At 30.7% G+C, this 16,684-nt stretch overlaps 1 protein-coding gene across 1 annotated transcript; it reads left to right on the top strand.

Annotated features, from left to right (window-relative positions):
* Positions 1-5,796: 5,796 nt before the first annotated feature.
* Positions 5,797-14,448, top strand: LOC143198434 (uncharacterized). The gene is made up of 3 exons (XM_076407632.1): positions 5,797-5,885; positions 11,441-11,517; positions 14,076-14,448. Exons 1-3 carry the CDS (start codon positions 5,862-5,864, stop codon positions 14,320-14,322), a joined length of 348 nt encoding a protein of 115 aa, XP_076263747.1. The 5' UTR covers positions 5,797-5,861; the 3' UTR covers positions 14,323-14,448.
* Positions 14,449-16,684: the final 2,236 nt, after the last annotated feature.

The raw sequence follows: 16,684 nt of genomic DNA, 5'->3' as shown, positions 1-16,684 counted from the left end.
AATGTACCGTGTCAATGTCAGTGAAAACGATGACTCCTGACTGAAAAAATCCGTGAATTGGGCTTCGAATTGCTTCCTTATCTACCGAATTCTCCAGATCTGGCCACCAGCGACTATTTCCTGTTCCCAGATCTCAAAAGAATGCTCGCTGGAAAGAAATTTTCATCGAATGAAGAGGTGATCGCCAAAACTGAGCCTATTTTGAAGCAAAGGACAAATTCTACTACAAAAATGGTATTAAAAAGTTGGAGTATCGCTATAATTAGTGTATTACCCTTGAATGCTGAGTAAAAAAAAGCTAATTTTGCCAAAAAAATTTGTTCTACTATGCTAGGTCGGGGCCTTTTCAATTGACCTGTTAGTTATTCTTAGAAGTGCTTATTGTGTATAAATTGTTGAACTATACTTTTTCACTTGTGCAAGCAGATCCAGTGGTGAACTGTATCTTTCATCTGTAAACCAGATACTTTTTTAAAAATCGATCAAAAGGTTGCAACATTAACGAGGGTTGATTGTTTTACAGTAAGAATTTTTAATCGACAGTAAAATTCACAATTCAATGGTGGATTTTAAACTGAACACGTTTCAGGATCAAAGGGTTTATACTACTTTTTTATTATGGTGGTATTAAAATGTGTAAATTACATTTTTAGTGTAACTAGTGTTAAACACTGTTTGAAGAGTAATGTACGTCGTTGTTCACACCTGTAAAATTCATATCATTATTCTGATCATCCACTATTTCCGGTCCATCTTGAGCCTAACGATATTATTTAATACACATTTTAATAAAGGATATAAAATAACTTAACTAACTTTCCCCATATCACGTATTCTCTATAAATGATTAGATTCATCAAGTACGACAAAACAAAGTGAAATTTATCGATAAATCTTGTAACACGATTCACTATATCAAGTTAATTATGTTGCGCATGGGCCATCTCCGTAACCGCGACATAATTTATGATTTTTCCGTATCACTGAAACATCTAGCCGGTCAGTTAATCATCTGACTAATCAAAGAGAGCCGCTGATCTTAAATTATTTGAAAATTTCGACCGGGCTGCGTTTCGCCTGCGTTCACACCAAATCTCGTAGGGATTTATACGTTAAGCATGCTCGAAGTGCTTCAAAGTTCATGGATTTGTTAAGTATTACGTTGATTTATTCGGTTAGGATTGCGTTTCTACGAAACAATTAATCATTGATATGGAGGAAAAATGAAAATGTATTCTTATGGTTTTGTTTATTGCCTCATGTTGAATAAAAAACTATTTTTATATAACGGTATAGGAATCTCTAAATAAACACGAAGTTTCTGTCTATTTTATGTTAGTTCTCAATAATACCATAGAATAATATCATAAACTGTTAAAAAATTAAAAATATGCATCGGATAATCAGATCGTTCTTCAAGTTTGTTATTTTTTATCAGCTACTCTATGGTAATAAGCAGTTTTGAGAATGTTTTTTTGATTTACTCTCACTAAGTTAAGCAACCAAAAAACTGTAAATAATTACTGTACGTAAATAAATGGACATAGATCGGAACTGATGAGAACATATACCAATCATTATGAATAATATTATTATTTCATAAAGTAACAACTCTAAAGTTATACCCTTATTTATCTTAGAATAATTCTTGATGCAAAACTTCATTTGAATAAGTAGTATACAAATCTTGTTGAAAAATAACTCTGGAGACCATGTTTATATATAATAAATTCACCGAAGAACTTAAAACAAAAGTTAGTGAGTGCTAGTTCTTGCGATCGTGAGCTGATCGTATCTGAGTAGCCTTTTTACCTAGGCTAATATATATTACAAATTACGCCTTCTAGCCGCCTTGGTGACGCAGTGGTAAAGGCGATAGGACGATCCTCCTACTGTTGCGATCCTGCTGGGGCATGGTCGTAAATTTATGTTTGTTCTTGTTTGAAATTTCTGATTGTCCTAGGCAAGAGTGTGACAAGGAAAATGATCTCAGTTATGCCAGTAACCAGGCTAGGTAAGACCGGATGTCTTCTGGGATGATTTTTAAATTTGGTCACTCGCCAGTCGGTAGGCTTAATGCTGAGGACCGTGGTTTGAAGACAACGTTAAACTGTAGGTCCAGTCCAGATAAACCCATAGTTGGTAAAAGGAGACTTTAAAGTATATTTAAAAAAAATATGCCTTCACCATTTTTTATAAACTTCTTTTAATAATATCTTCATAGTGATATTAATTATTTCAATGTACAGACAATGCCCAAAAAATGTTGTTTTATAAATATTGGCTAATGTTAATGTTTCCTATTTATGTAAGTAATTGGAGGTATTTTTGTACTATACTGTCATTGCCCAAACAAAGTACTCGCATAAAAGTGCAACAGAAAACTGTAACAGACATCAATATAGATAAAAGTACCTAGACTGGAAAATAAAAGCTAATGAGCAAATGCTGATCACTAATAACCATAAATAATATATTAAAATGATTAAATTGATTGAATCAATGTCCGTTTAAATTAAGTTATCAAGAAGAAATGAAAATAACTGAATTGAGATATAAAAAATATAACCAGTTTTCCAAAATAAATAGTATATCGTATATACATCTAGATATTAATTGAATGATGATTTAAGACAACACCTTCAGATACCGACTCTCATTCAATGAATTAAGAAAATTTCATCGAGTTCTCAAGAGAGACTTCATTGCCATTTTAATATAATAGTATAAAATTACCACACAATTCTTAGATTGTACTGGAGTAGGTTGGTAGGTATATTTAATTTAAACCAAATCCTAAATTAAGCATAAAAAGTATTATTGTAGAAATTAAGCAATTACTAATAGTTTCTCCTGCGTAGTTCTTATACGTAATAAGACAACGGTTTCAACAATACAGATACATATTTTGAAAGTATTTTAATTACGTTACGATACTGTCGATTATATTTAAAATATAAAGAAAAACATTTTACCGATGAAAATCTGATTCAAAAAATCTACTATTTTGGTATCAAACGAAAATAATTTAAACAAATAAAATACACTGAAATGGACACTGAAATGAATAAGTGCAGATTATTTTCGCTCTGAGCTAATCCATTTGACATGACAACTCTGGGCCATAGATTGCAAGAAGGATACACTATTGCAGCTAAAATCAGAAATTCTAACTCACCCACGTACTCATCAAATATAGCCTTCTAATTGTTCAGCGCATAAATATGTTATATAATATATAATAAATATAATACGAAAATGAATCTATTATTGAATCGCTGACAAATCGACAGCACACTTCGTCAAAAATATTTTAATTAACAATAAGGGGAAAAAGTAATCACAATACATGCAAATACCTAATTCCTTAAAATTAACAATTCACCATTATCAGATCTTTTAGATATTTAAATAATTAAATTCTTACGTTATATAAAAAGTTTCACATCAAACAGATTAAATCAGGTGTACCAAAAAGTAGTGAATTTAAGAGCAATACCACTTTATGCACTGAAGTAAAATGTCTCGAGTGGTCAAGACGGCGAGACAGTGCTCTACGGCTGTACGAGCCGCGGGTTCAAATATCATATTGCCCTGTAATAATGAAAATTTATTAATTTCAATAATAGATGTTTTGCCAAATAAAGATGCATATTTGGCAAAATGCCTAAAAGTCAACTAAAAATAACTAATAAACTATTAAATAAACTCTTGTTTAAATCAGTTTGTTTCTCTTGAAGAATTTCCTTTAGAAGCACCACACAGTTTATATATTATACATTTCCGTTTTCAGACTGCATATTATATAATATCTGTTGAACATATTGCAGAATTACTGAATTGATTACCTTTACATTAAAATTCCACACTTGTGACTATTATTTAGACCAATATTCTTATGTTGTTACAATTACTGTACTACTATTAATTATTATATATCATTTGACTGTTCAAAAATCACCAGAATCACCAAAACCAGAATGTTCATTAATGTGCTTGTTCGGTATCTTACATATTAAAATAACGTGCCAAATCCTATTCCTCTTGAAAATTACCAAATATTCATTAAAATTAAATAAAATATACAGAATAATTTATAAAGTATTCCATGTTGGTTGTAGTTTTGAGCCAAAATACTGCAAAGAACACTATCTGAATCAAGCGAAATTGACTGATGTTACTCCAGAGCAAGGTGACAACGCCCCAAGAAAAACGACAAAACTTCTGGCAATCAGCCTATAAAACTATAAAAGGTTAAGTTTTTATGATATCAATTGTCTGATATGTTAATTAAGAATATTTAATTAAAACGTAATAATATATGAATTAAATAGTAAGTTTAACTATGTTTACACACATTCTAAAATACCTATGAGAAAATTGGTATGAGAGAAGATAAACAAATAATAACGAGAGAAAATTAATCGTACGGAAGCTTCCAGGTATAATCTAAAAGCTGACAAAATTATATAAGCATTATAGAAGTGTATACACCATATTTAAAACAATATTTTGATTTCTTCAAACATTTAAATAGTAGCTAAAATAATAATGATTCCCAAATCAGGGAAACCCCAGGAAACTAGATGACATCATTTACTACCTGACTAACCATCTATAAGTTTATTATCGATATGTTTAAGCCTTTTAACTATACATAAATATTATTACAGAACGTAGATATAGAACATTAAAAAATAAAATAAATAAGGAGAGGAGACGGTATTTTTAGCATCTCATGAAGAATCAATACTAGCATCAAAGAATCTTTAAACACACTTTAATAAAATACTAAAATAACTGGTAATCAAAGAAAATTAAACAAATATGACCAATAACTCTTACACTCAGTAGAAAGTTCATCAGCGAATATTAATAATTGGCATTTCCAGGCCAAAGACGCTAAATACATTAGCATTCAAATAGATTAATGCCTAACTTAGGGAAAGCAAAAACTTCCAAAAGGAAAACAACTTGGATTTAAACTATAGTAAATGTTTTAGTCCAACTAGCATAAGTTATCATTAAAAAAACAAGCTATTATTCTACGAATCAATAATTACACGTATATCGTCATATGGACTCCAATTATCGTGAACTGCTAGCAAGTCTAATATGCCATCATTCTATGGTGCCAAAACCAGATTGGTGTTATTGTCATTGTTGAAGCTCTATACTATGTCTCTAATGAAGCTATATACCTTTAGAATCCATAAGAACTCATATTCATTCAAATCAAAGTGTTACTACATCTCAGTGTATTTGCTAATCACCTAATCGAACGAGCTAAATGTATGACCTAAGAGTGAAGTGTGTAGACTAAAATGTTTAACGCATTCCCGGCTGATTGATGGACATATATATACTTTAGATTATGATTAAAAGTAAGATATTTTACAATGAAGTGGTTTTCTACATGTTATTTATATTATAGTTATCATAAGATACTTATTGAAAGCTGGACAGATGAACGCCTAAGGGTAACACTTGATGGCATATTAAATATGTCTAAAAATAACTATATACCAAGCATAATGATTCTATAAAAACGAAACAGGGCCAGGTCAAAATGAAAAACAGAAAACTGAAATGATTTTTATCACGTAGATATTCTGACCCCTAATTTCATTCATAAAATCTTGAATAGCAGCTGTCGGAGCGATGCCGGCATCAGAGTTGGCCGCCTAACGGTCAGAGGAAGACGAGTGACCAAGGGCCGGTAGCATGGAAGGGTTATGGGGCATATAAGCTTATATAATCATCGTCGGCGCCAGTTCGATGCATTCCTTCGTTTATCTCCGATACTCTAACAGGTGTTGAGACACAGAACAGCCCGACCGAAACTTCAACATCGCGTCATCATGTTCACAACCAGTCAATTAATGGTGAGTACACATTCTATTGTGTTTTTTTTTCTTCTTATCTAGCAACAATAAACACATAACCGCAATTAGTTTCTTACTAAAAATATCTAATAATGCAATTATTAATTATAATTATTTCAAAAACCCATATTAATTTTACTCATTTGATTCACTCAACTACGTCTCGTAAGTAGTTGCTTGCTTTTACACTTTTTTATAATCATAATTTTTATTAATTATTTATTTGAGAAATAGAGATTTATTTATTATTTATCATTTAACTTTTTCCTAATTTTAATTGAAACTGAAGTTTATAATGTTTTATTTTAAATCAATTCAAATCAATAATAAATCAATCAAAAAAAAGTTATTCGTATATTCGTTTTAAATTGTATTTTCTAAAAGTTATTTTTCCACATATACCTTTTGTATTCTTCACCAAATAAACCTTAATTTTAATTAACTTTGTTTTATCTAGGCCTGTAACAAACCGAAATTAGTTTCTTAGCAAAAAATATATGAAAACGCAATTATAAACAATAATTTAATTATACTTTAAAATACTACTTTAAAAAACCAAATGAACTTTTACTCATTTCATTGGCTCAACAATTACGTCTCCTAATTGGTCGCTTGCAAACACTTTTTTTAATTCTAATTTTAATCAGTTATTTGTTTAAAATAAATAAATATCATTTATTGTTTGTCATTAGTTTTTTTTAATTAATTGAAAATAAAGTTGAACAAATGAGTAAACAGAAAAAACGAATTTCCCCACTCATTATATTATGTATAATGTCAATTTAATTGTCAATTATAAAAGAGTAATTAACATTTGTTCGAATTACAATTTACTAAAAGTTTATTTATCATATATGCCTTTTATATTATTTACCAAATAAACTTTAAATGTAATTAACTTTGTTTTATGTAGGCATGCAATAAATTTATGTTTATATCACAAGTTATTTTATTCCATATGTTTTCATATTTAAGAAACAATTTAATTTTTCAAATATGCCTTTATTACTTTAAAAAATATACTGTTTATAAGGCTTTTAGTTAGCTTTGTTAAATGTAAATCTGTAAGCGTCAGATATATATTTTAATTATATGTGTTATATGTATAAATAATTTTAAATCTTATTAGATAAATGAATAATATTTGAGTGGTTGTTAACTGAAATTACAACTTGTTATATATTTGTGCAATTATCTATTGAGTTGTGTTTCCAATATTTTATGCAGTTTATAGTTTAACATATTCTTGGACATATATTTTCTTAAGGTGCGATTTTGACCCGGCATTCGACTGAGAGAAATTATAATCTGAGAAAGCAATGTCTAGATGGAGTGTGATCTCAGTTAAACTTATTGCTATTTTGTAAACATTGTACCGTAATAAGAACTTCTTGTCTATTCAGCCATTCATTATATCCTACGAACTTACACTAACAGTTTCACTAATACTTCAGTAATAGTTTCAGATTGTTTTAGCTATTTTGTATTTTTATATTTCACAAAAACTGCTGTGATATATTTCCTATCGAGACGGTATTGTTTTTTTTTTCTTATTTTCTAATAAAAAGAATTACAAAATTAGTTTCTTGCCAGGCAAAGAACTAATAATGTAATTATAAACCCTATATTGTATTCATCTTAAAAAAGAACCATATAAAACTTTTAAACTCATTTTATCGACTAGTTGTTTGCTAACATTTTGCGGATTTTTCATAATTGTAATTGTCATTTCAATTAAGTATTTATTTAAAAAAAATAACCAACATTTATTATTTGTCAATTAATTTTTTCTAGAATTAACATGTATAACGTATAATTTCATTTTAATTATTTCATGATTAATTTATTAGGTTCTCTGTAACGGGAATGTAATTAATATTGAGATCATAAAAAAAACGGTTATTAAAATATTTTCAAATTTCAGTTTTCAAACAATTGGTTTTCAACACATACCTCTTGTGTTCTTAGCCTAATAAAGTGCAGTTGTAATTAATTTTGTTTTATGAAAGTCCATAAAATTTTATTTAAACAAAATACTTCTATTTTGTGGTAAACTTGGAATTATCAGCAAATTTTATTTTATTTTTATAAACGATTTTTAACCATAAAAGTTTTAACTTTCAATTATGATTGTTTACCTACCTGAAATTGATGATCAACTAGTATTTGTTGATGATATTTAAGTAACAATTTCATTTTCCACATCTTTTTTTTTAATAAACTGATATAATGGTATATGTTACTGTTAGCTTTGTTATTTGTAAATCGGTAGACTTCTTGACTATTCAGCCATTCAAATCTCGTTTTTATGGCACTTAAAACTTACATAAAATTTTATTTCATGTTTATATTTATCAAGAGATATACAATTTTATAATATAGTAGTGATTTTCTATACTTTAGCTCAAAATTGGCTATTTCATGCCATATCATTGCAGGAAAATGGCTAAAATTGGCGGAAGGCCTTAATATTTCTTCGAACCCAAACCGTTTAATATCGTATCAATAAGCTTCCACCTATTTAAAGATAAATTTATTCAGTACCATCTTAAACTCTCCATGAACATTAAATCGCAATCACTGCTCCATTTTCATGATGTAAACTCCCATTTTTTCAGCGCTAACTGGTCGCATTCTTTGATAGACCAGAAAGCCGAAATACAGGTGTCGATCTTTTTTTTATATCTATTCTGACTCGGTCAATCTTTTAACATGTTAATCGGGCCGATCTGTCGGCTTATAGAATGAGTTCTCTAGTTAAAAGCATCATGTTGGTATTAATGTAAAACCTGACGATGAATCGAGAGAGACAAAAATAGTTTACCTTCTCCTTTTAAACCGTATAATTAGAGCTTTCCTCTTCAGTATTTCCATGTAGATTTACGTGGATTTTGTAAAATGCGACCGAAAATTTTCGTGATAAAAAAAATTAGTGTTAATGTAAATTATGACGATAAATCGAGAATAGTTTGCTTCTTTCTGTTTAACTCATTTAATTGGGGTTTTCCTTTTAAGTAATTCCCTGTAAAATTTCACGAATCTCATGCTAAACATTTGATACAATTCACGCGTCAAATTTAATTGAAATGAATGAAATGAAAATAATAGTGTTCTGATACAAAATCCCTCATATGCTAATTTTTTAAATTTACAATATTGTTAGATATACAATCAAATGACATAGGCATAAAATAAAGATCTAGAAGGCGGTCTCCGATATATAAAAATATTTTTGCAGACCAAGTTTGGGGGGTCCAAATGAACAGAGGAAATATTTATAGCGGAAAATTAAAAAAAAGTATTTAAATAAAACAAGTTTTTTCGAAACATAAAAAATATTATCTAATCTAACAATTAAGCCTAACAAGTTTTATCAATTTTTGATTTACCCAATTATCACATTGGCTGAAAAGTCCCGCGCGTAACAAAGAAAACAGGTTTTTTGTTCAAAATTGGCTTTATACATATCCATTACTTTTATTGATCTTCAACGTAATCTCCATCACGAGACATTCCCACAATCCCCCTTTAATCATTCCGGCGCCTCTATTTTGTACAACGATTTATCTTTTGCCTAAAAATAGGCCTATCACCAGTTGGTGTCCGTTCAGATGACGATCGTTTTGATTCCGGAATCAAGTGGTTCATCCAAGTTTCATCCTTTACCATTGCCAAACACTGCTCTGCAATTTTTGGTTAGCCCTAACCTTCAAAAGATGCCTGTATAAATTTGACAGCTGTCGGATCATTAGTTTGTAATTTATAGCATTTTGAGTGAAGCAACTTTTTTTATTGTGAAAAAAATGGATATAAAGGAATTTCGCGTGTTGATAAAATATTACTTTTTGACGGGAAAAATACAGATGGCCGTAAAAACATCATATCATTCACGAATATTTGGGTATGAGAAAGCTCTGTGCATAGTGGGTGCCGCGCGAGCTCTTTTTGACCAAAAACAACGACGAGTTGATGATTCGGAGCACTGTTGGAAGATGATCAAGCGTAATAAACCCGAGGTTTTGCGTCGATATATGACAATGGATGAAACATGGCACCATCATTTCACTCCGAAGTCCATTCGACAGTCATCCGAGTGGACTGCACACGATGAACGCGCTCCAAAGCTTGGGAAAACGCAAGAGTCGGCTGGCAAGGTTATGGCGTCTGTATTTTGGGATACGCATAAAATAATTTTCATTGGCTACCTTGTAAAAGGAAGGACCATCAACAGCGACTATTACATAGCGTTAGTGGATCGTTTAAAGAGCGAAATCGCGGAAAAACGGCCGCATTTTAGGAAAAAGAAAGTGCTGCTTCACCAAGACAATGCACCGTGTCCAAAAATCCATGAATTGGGCTTCGAATTGCTTCCTCATCCACCGTATTCTCTATATCTGGATCTCAGTGACTATTTCCTGTTCTCAAATCTCAAAAGAATGCTCGCTGGGAAGAAATTTTCGTCGAATCAAGAGGTGATCGCCGAAACTGAGGCCTATTTTGAAGCAAAGGACAAATCGTACTACAAATGGTATCGAAATGTTGGAGGTTCGATATAATCAGTATATCACTTGAAGGAAATTATGTTGAATACAAAAACTAATTTTGCCAAAAAAATGTGTTTTACTATGGTAGGCCGGGGACTTTTCAATTGACCTATTAGTTTGGAATAACATATATTTCATACAATAAAACGTGTTCTATTAAAAATATATAATAAGAGTTCTTAGAGATATTCTGTTCTAGTTTCGACAATATCTCTGATGATAATCATTTAAAACTGAAACATAAAATTCCAATTCATTTATTACAAGAGATAAAAACTTTAAAGAATCCCATTGAAAGATGCTGAAAAGAAATTACTTAATTACTTAAAATAAATGAGTAAAAATGTATGGTTGTCTCTTTTGCGATTCAATCAATTATTATTAATTCACAAACAATTAAATAATAATACAGCCGACTTGGTGGCGCAGTGGTAAAGGCGATGAGACGGTCCTCCTACTGTTACGATAGCCGTGGGTTCGAATCCTGCTGGGGCATGGTCGTAAATTTATGTTTGTGGTTGTTTAAAATTTGTGAATGTTCTTGGCAAGAGTATAAAATCCGACAAGGAAAATGATATCCCAGTCACGCCAATAGCCAGGCTGGGTAAGACCGGATGTCTTCTGGGAGGATTTCTAAATTTGGTCACTCGCCAGTCGGTAGCCCACATTAAACTTTAGGCCCAGTCCAGATAAATTCATAGTTGGTTAAAGGAGACTTTAAAATATATTTAAAAAATAATAAAAATAATACATAATTCTCGCTAGTAAATTATTATCGGTGATTTTCCACACACTTGGAATAATTTTGCAATACATTGTAAATACCACACAATTAATTCAAAATATAATTGCATTAAACAAATGTTATTAAAATAATACAACCCAAAATAGTAGTATTGTTTACCTATTTAAATTTTAAAATATATTATCTCATTAAAAATAAGATCAGCTTGTTTTATGATAATTTATTTAAATAAGAACCAAACTAATTTCTTGTTCTAATCTTTCTAGACTATCCTGGCGGTCATTCTAGCCCTGTCATCACAAGTATCCGCCTTCTGGTTTGGCGCAGAGGAACCCAAACCCTCGTGAGTACCATTCCGCATTAACATAAACTAATTAAATTATTCGATGTTTCCTTTAATTCCGATCTTATTAAAACGAGACCTGTTTAACAATTGCTCTTTCCGAGTGATTGGTATGCAAGTACTACCGGTCGTCAACGCATGTGGTCAAATATTTTCGAATTTAATTACGTGAATGGGTAGGTTTCGCTTGGTCATGATGAACGTGGCGAACAGAGCATTAGTCTATTTGGCTACCAGCTCTCGGATGTTCAAGTCACGATCGATCTTTTCGAGAAAATCAAATAAAGCTGCTCGTCTCCAATGGAGTAGAGTTTAATTTATTTTTTCGATGTTTAATATAATTTTTTTCAATATGTTATTAATTGAATTGGGCCGACATAAAATATTTTCTAGTTAGATGAGTGAATAAAATATGTTGTATATGTGTTATTTGATATACGGGGTATTTCATGAATATGAATGATATGATAATGAAAAACACCTGAAACTATAACAATTCATTCGTATTAGGTGTATTTTAGCATACACGATAATAAGAATCCTCAACCATTCGCAGAAATTTTGATATTGTTGACTTCTCAACCAATTTTTATTTAAAGAGCATTTGGCATATCAGTAATTTTTCCTAAATATTTTTCTTTATACCAGATCTAAGATTTTAGAGTCAAACTGATTTAACATCTGATTAGTGATCAGCCATTATGCACTCCACTGCCTTTTCAACCTCAGGATAGTTCGTTCGTCCATAAGGTGTTAATGCTATTAAAAACATTGTTTTAATACGTTTGGAACATTTAATTTATTGGTGCAATCCCAATGATTGTCTTTTTGTCCAACTCCTAAACAAGTATATAATAAAACTTGTAAATGTTTCTGTTGATCATCTGTTGAAACATCTGATTTTTCGTAATAGAAAATAAGATTATTTGTTTAATTAAATGCTGTATTATTCTGATAAATGTGGCTCGAGATTATATAAAGTAAAAAGTAACAATGTATAATCTACTCAAAGTTTTTTGTAAATATATCATCAAGATGTTTAATGTATTACCTGCCGCAATTTGTAAATTCATTTCAGAATTAGACCTTATTGTCAGAGAATATTTTCCTTCTCATTTTATTCTAGTTAAAAAGAGACACAATGCTGTCTGACAAGTTCGAACATGTTACCGAACCAGCCTGTCAAAATCGTCCGGTTGTCAAACGTATGCAAAATTGTTGAAAACAATAGTAAAAAGAGGTTATAACTCTAATCTATAAACTGTTGTGGCTGCATATTTAACTGTAGTTTTTAGATTTACTATAATGTTAAAATAAATTATATTTAATAATATTTTTGTTTCATTATTTTATTTAGATTAGAATTTTATTATAGTTTAAAGACAAAACAAACTAAAACTCAGAGTTGATTCAGAGTTAAAACACAAATTTAAATGACGTAGGTACAAAAAACTTTGAATAGACTATAATTTTAAAATATATTAAATGTGCATTGTTGGTTGCATAAATTAGAATATTGAATTATTGAAAAAAAAAAGATTTCATTTGAAAATGAAGCTTATAGAAACGGGTCGTTAAAAATAGTCGTAGAAATATACAGGGTGTTTAAATGAGAATGTTTATATTTTAAATTTAATGGATTATAGAGGCTAGCGAGAAGGGACCAGATATTGCAGCTCCGTCGTGTTCTTTGAGAAAAAGTATGACGTAGTTCATTCGAGACTACATTTCTTCATTTATACATTATCAGTGGGAGTGAGAAGCCAAATTCATGGATTTTTGCCATCGTTTTCACTGACTTGACACGCTGGACTGTTTTAGTGAAGCAGCACCTTATTTTTCTTCAAATGTGGCTTTTTTCGGCAATTTCGTCCTTGAAGCGGTCCAATAATGCTATGTAGTGATAGATGATCCTTCCTTTTTCAAGGTAGTCAATGAGAATTTGAGAATTATTCCATGGGCATCCCAAAATACAGACGCCATAACTTTGCCAGCCGACTGTTGCATTTTCCCACGATTTGGAGCGGGTTCATCTTGCGGGTGCAGTCCACTCGGATGATTGTCCATCCACTGTCATATATCGACGCAAAAGCTCGGGTTTATTACGCTTGATCATCTTCATATGACGTTCGGTTAATATTTTAGACTGTCTGCTATTTCGTTCAATTTCAATTTACGGTCAATCAAAATCATTTTGTGGATTTTTTAATGTCTCGCATCTTTTGAGGCTTAGGGCTAACTAAAAAACATATAAATTTAATTCTATCTATGTGTCAGGCCGGGGACTTTTCAATTGACCTGTTAATGTAAAGAACCTTAGAAACTTATTTTACTTAGAAAAATATCAAAACCTTCGATTTTAACAATTAAATGTTATATTGATATATTCGCCAATAGATATCGCTGACAAAAATTGCATGAAAGCACCCAAAATGTTATTGCCTATAATTTATTTAATATCTATTCTGTATATGTAAAACTTGCTCCACTACATATCCAATAATTGAACTGTACAATTCGAAATGTGGACTTAAAATAACTGTTATACTTTTTTTCAGGAACGCTAGGGTTTTATACCAACCATCCGACTATTATAGACAATATGTACCTGCCCCATTGCCTTATGTGCCCCTCCAAGTACCTATACCAGCTCAACTAGCACCAGCCACAATTCAAAATGTACAACTAGTACCCTGTCTGTGCCCAGTGAATCAGGAATATCCCTACGAAAACGACTTTTTCGCCAGAAAAGCTCCGATCAACCAACAACCCTCAGCATCACCTCAACAGAAGCGCCGAAGATAGAGACGGAAGAATTAACATTTTATATCGAGCAAAATGTACAAGAAAAACTTTCACGGGTTACTAGAAATATTAGTACTTAATATATAACACTGTAGTAATTTTATACCATATGTACTGTTAGTTAGCTGTTAGTAGCGATGTTCTCTTTTATTGTTGGTCAGAGAAAAAGTATTAGACTGAATGTATTTATTGTCATTGTTTAATATAGTTATAGTGCCTTAACCTCCATATATATAATTTATATATTATTTATTTTATAAATAAAGACTGTTAGCATCGTATTTTATTTATTAATTGTTTGAAAAAGTATATTCATTATATAAATAAAAACTACAATCACAGTTATTTGTTACAATAAAATGAAAAGATATCTAAAAAACATGCACAAGACAATTAATTATTTTTATTATTAATTACTTATTCTTAACATTAAACATTCAAAAAATCTAACTTTTAATACTTAACTATAGCTTACAGTGGTTTACACACACATGATATCGTAGTTGAACACATAATATAGTGAAATATTGTTATAATATTTTATAAAAGCACTACTTAAATTTTTTGTTTTAAGTTTGGTTCTAAAGAAGTTTTCTATATTCCTTAGACAGAAACAGTCTATATTATTTCACTAATTTCTTATTATATTTTTTAACCTAGTTTCCTCCATTATTGGATGTTATATCTACATTACTGTATTATTTTGTATCATTATATCCCTCATTTTTCTAGCTTCCAATAGTTTTCGTATATTCCACATGCATTGCTGATTTTCCGTTAAACAACACATATTTTCCATTGATTATTTATCATTTTCTCCTTAAATGATCCTACGTCTTCTACGGAACTATCGGAAGTACGGAACATACGGAAGATCACGTACTGAAGTGATTTTCTACATTTCATGTATATGATAATCATAAAAAATACTTGTCGCCCACTAGGATAATAACTTTCCCCTGAGGGTTCTAACACTTAGGGTTATTAAAAATACTTCTTTTTAACTCTTTAACAATTCTCTTGTTCGTTGGTATTTTCATTATTTGCATTTCATGGTTTTCAGTTCATACTAGAATATGACTGTTCCGACTTAAATAAAATACAAGCAGGTATGCCACAAGGAAGTGTATTGGGACCAGTTCTTTATCAGCTCTACACTCGAGACTTGTCTACATTCAATAAAAATGTTATTACTACATTTTCAGATAGCACTGCAATTCTAGCCAATGGAGATAACAACACTGAATCAACCGAAAAGTTACAACTATTGCCGAAATACATCACTGGAATGAAAATTGAAATCAGCATATTGATTTCACCAACAAAAGTATCAAGCACTAGCCGCCAAAATATATAAATAATCAATCAAGTAATCCCGTATGGAAATATAGCCAAATATCTTGACATGACCCTTGATGTTAAACTCAGATGGAAGCCTATATAGTTTCTTCTTCTACTCCCTTCTTCTTTCCATTAAGGAAAAATGTGAAGAACTCAAGCTGAAATTCAAGAAATATATACTGGCTATTGGGTAGATATTGATCCCTGTCAATTACCAATAAGTCTTGAAACCACTTAACTTATGGTGTTCAACTCTGGGGTTGTACCAGCCAAAGCAAAAACAAATATTATATAAAGATTCCATAACAGGGTACTACGAGGTATTGTTGATGTTCTATGGTACATTTGTAACGACAAACTATATAATGACCTTTTTTTTATAACTTTATTAGATACGCTTAGTACAATCTTAATTTACAATTAATTTATTACTACTTTTCCTATGTACTTGGATTAATTAACAAGCAAGACGAGTGCGAGAAAATACATCAGTATGTATTCCTCAATTATAAAATTATAATTATTTATTAATTATTAACTTATAGCTATGGTTTACACTAATAATACACACTAAATGTTCACACAAGTTCATATGGTTGTGTTCGTTTCAATCTCCTGACATCCTGCGCGCTGTCCAGCAATTGTATTGCTTCCACGTTAGTATGATTTAGTAATCTTCTTTCGTGTTTCAATGCGATATCCTGCACAACTTCGCAAATCCATTTGATTTCAAGTTCATCGTGCAGTTCTTCATTGGTTACATAGCGATAGGCATTGGTAATCAATCGAAGAACCTTGTTTTGAAAGCGCTGTATGACTAACTGATTTGAATTTTTAGTGCATCCCCATATTTGCACCCCATAGGTCCAAATTGGCTTTATATTTGTATTATAGATCAACCTCTTTGATTTTAGATCAAGTTGAGAGTATCTTCCGACTAACCAGTATAGTTGTTTTATTTTGGTTCTGTGTTTTGCTTTTTGTCTAACGTGATGCTTCCAATTTAATCTACCGTCAAGAT

This window comes from Rhynchophorus ferrugineus, unplaced genomic scaffold, assembly GCF_030347505.1.
Source record: "Rhynchophorus ferrugineus isolate W39M unplaced genomic scaffold, kcgeb_rfMv2 rfM6, whole genome shotgun sequence".
Lineage (NCBI taxonomy): Eukaryota > Metazoa > Arthropoda > Insecta > Coleoptera > Curculionidae > Rhynchophorus > Rhynchophorus ferrugineus.
Note: the sequence above shows the minus strand (reverse complement) of the source record. Positions and strands in the feature narration are given on the sequence as shown.

Excerpts from the sequence above, each read along its gene's own strand:
- LOC143198434 (XM_076407632.1), top strand. The coding sequence starts at position 5,862 with ATGTTCACAACCAGTCAATTAATG. Across the intron at positions 5,886-11,440 it reads TCACAACCAGTCAATTAATG|ACTATCCTGGCGGTCATTCT; the intron begins GTGAGTACACAT and ends TAATCTTTCTAG. Across the intron at positions 11,518-14,075 it reads GCAGAGGAACCCAAACCCTC|GAACGCTAGGGTTTTATACC; the intron begins GTGAGTACCATT and ends ACTTTTTTTCAG.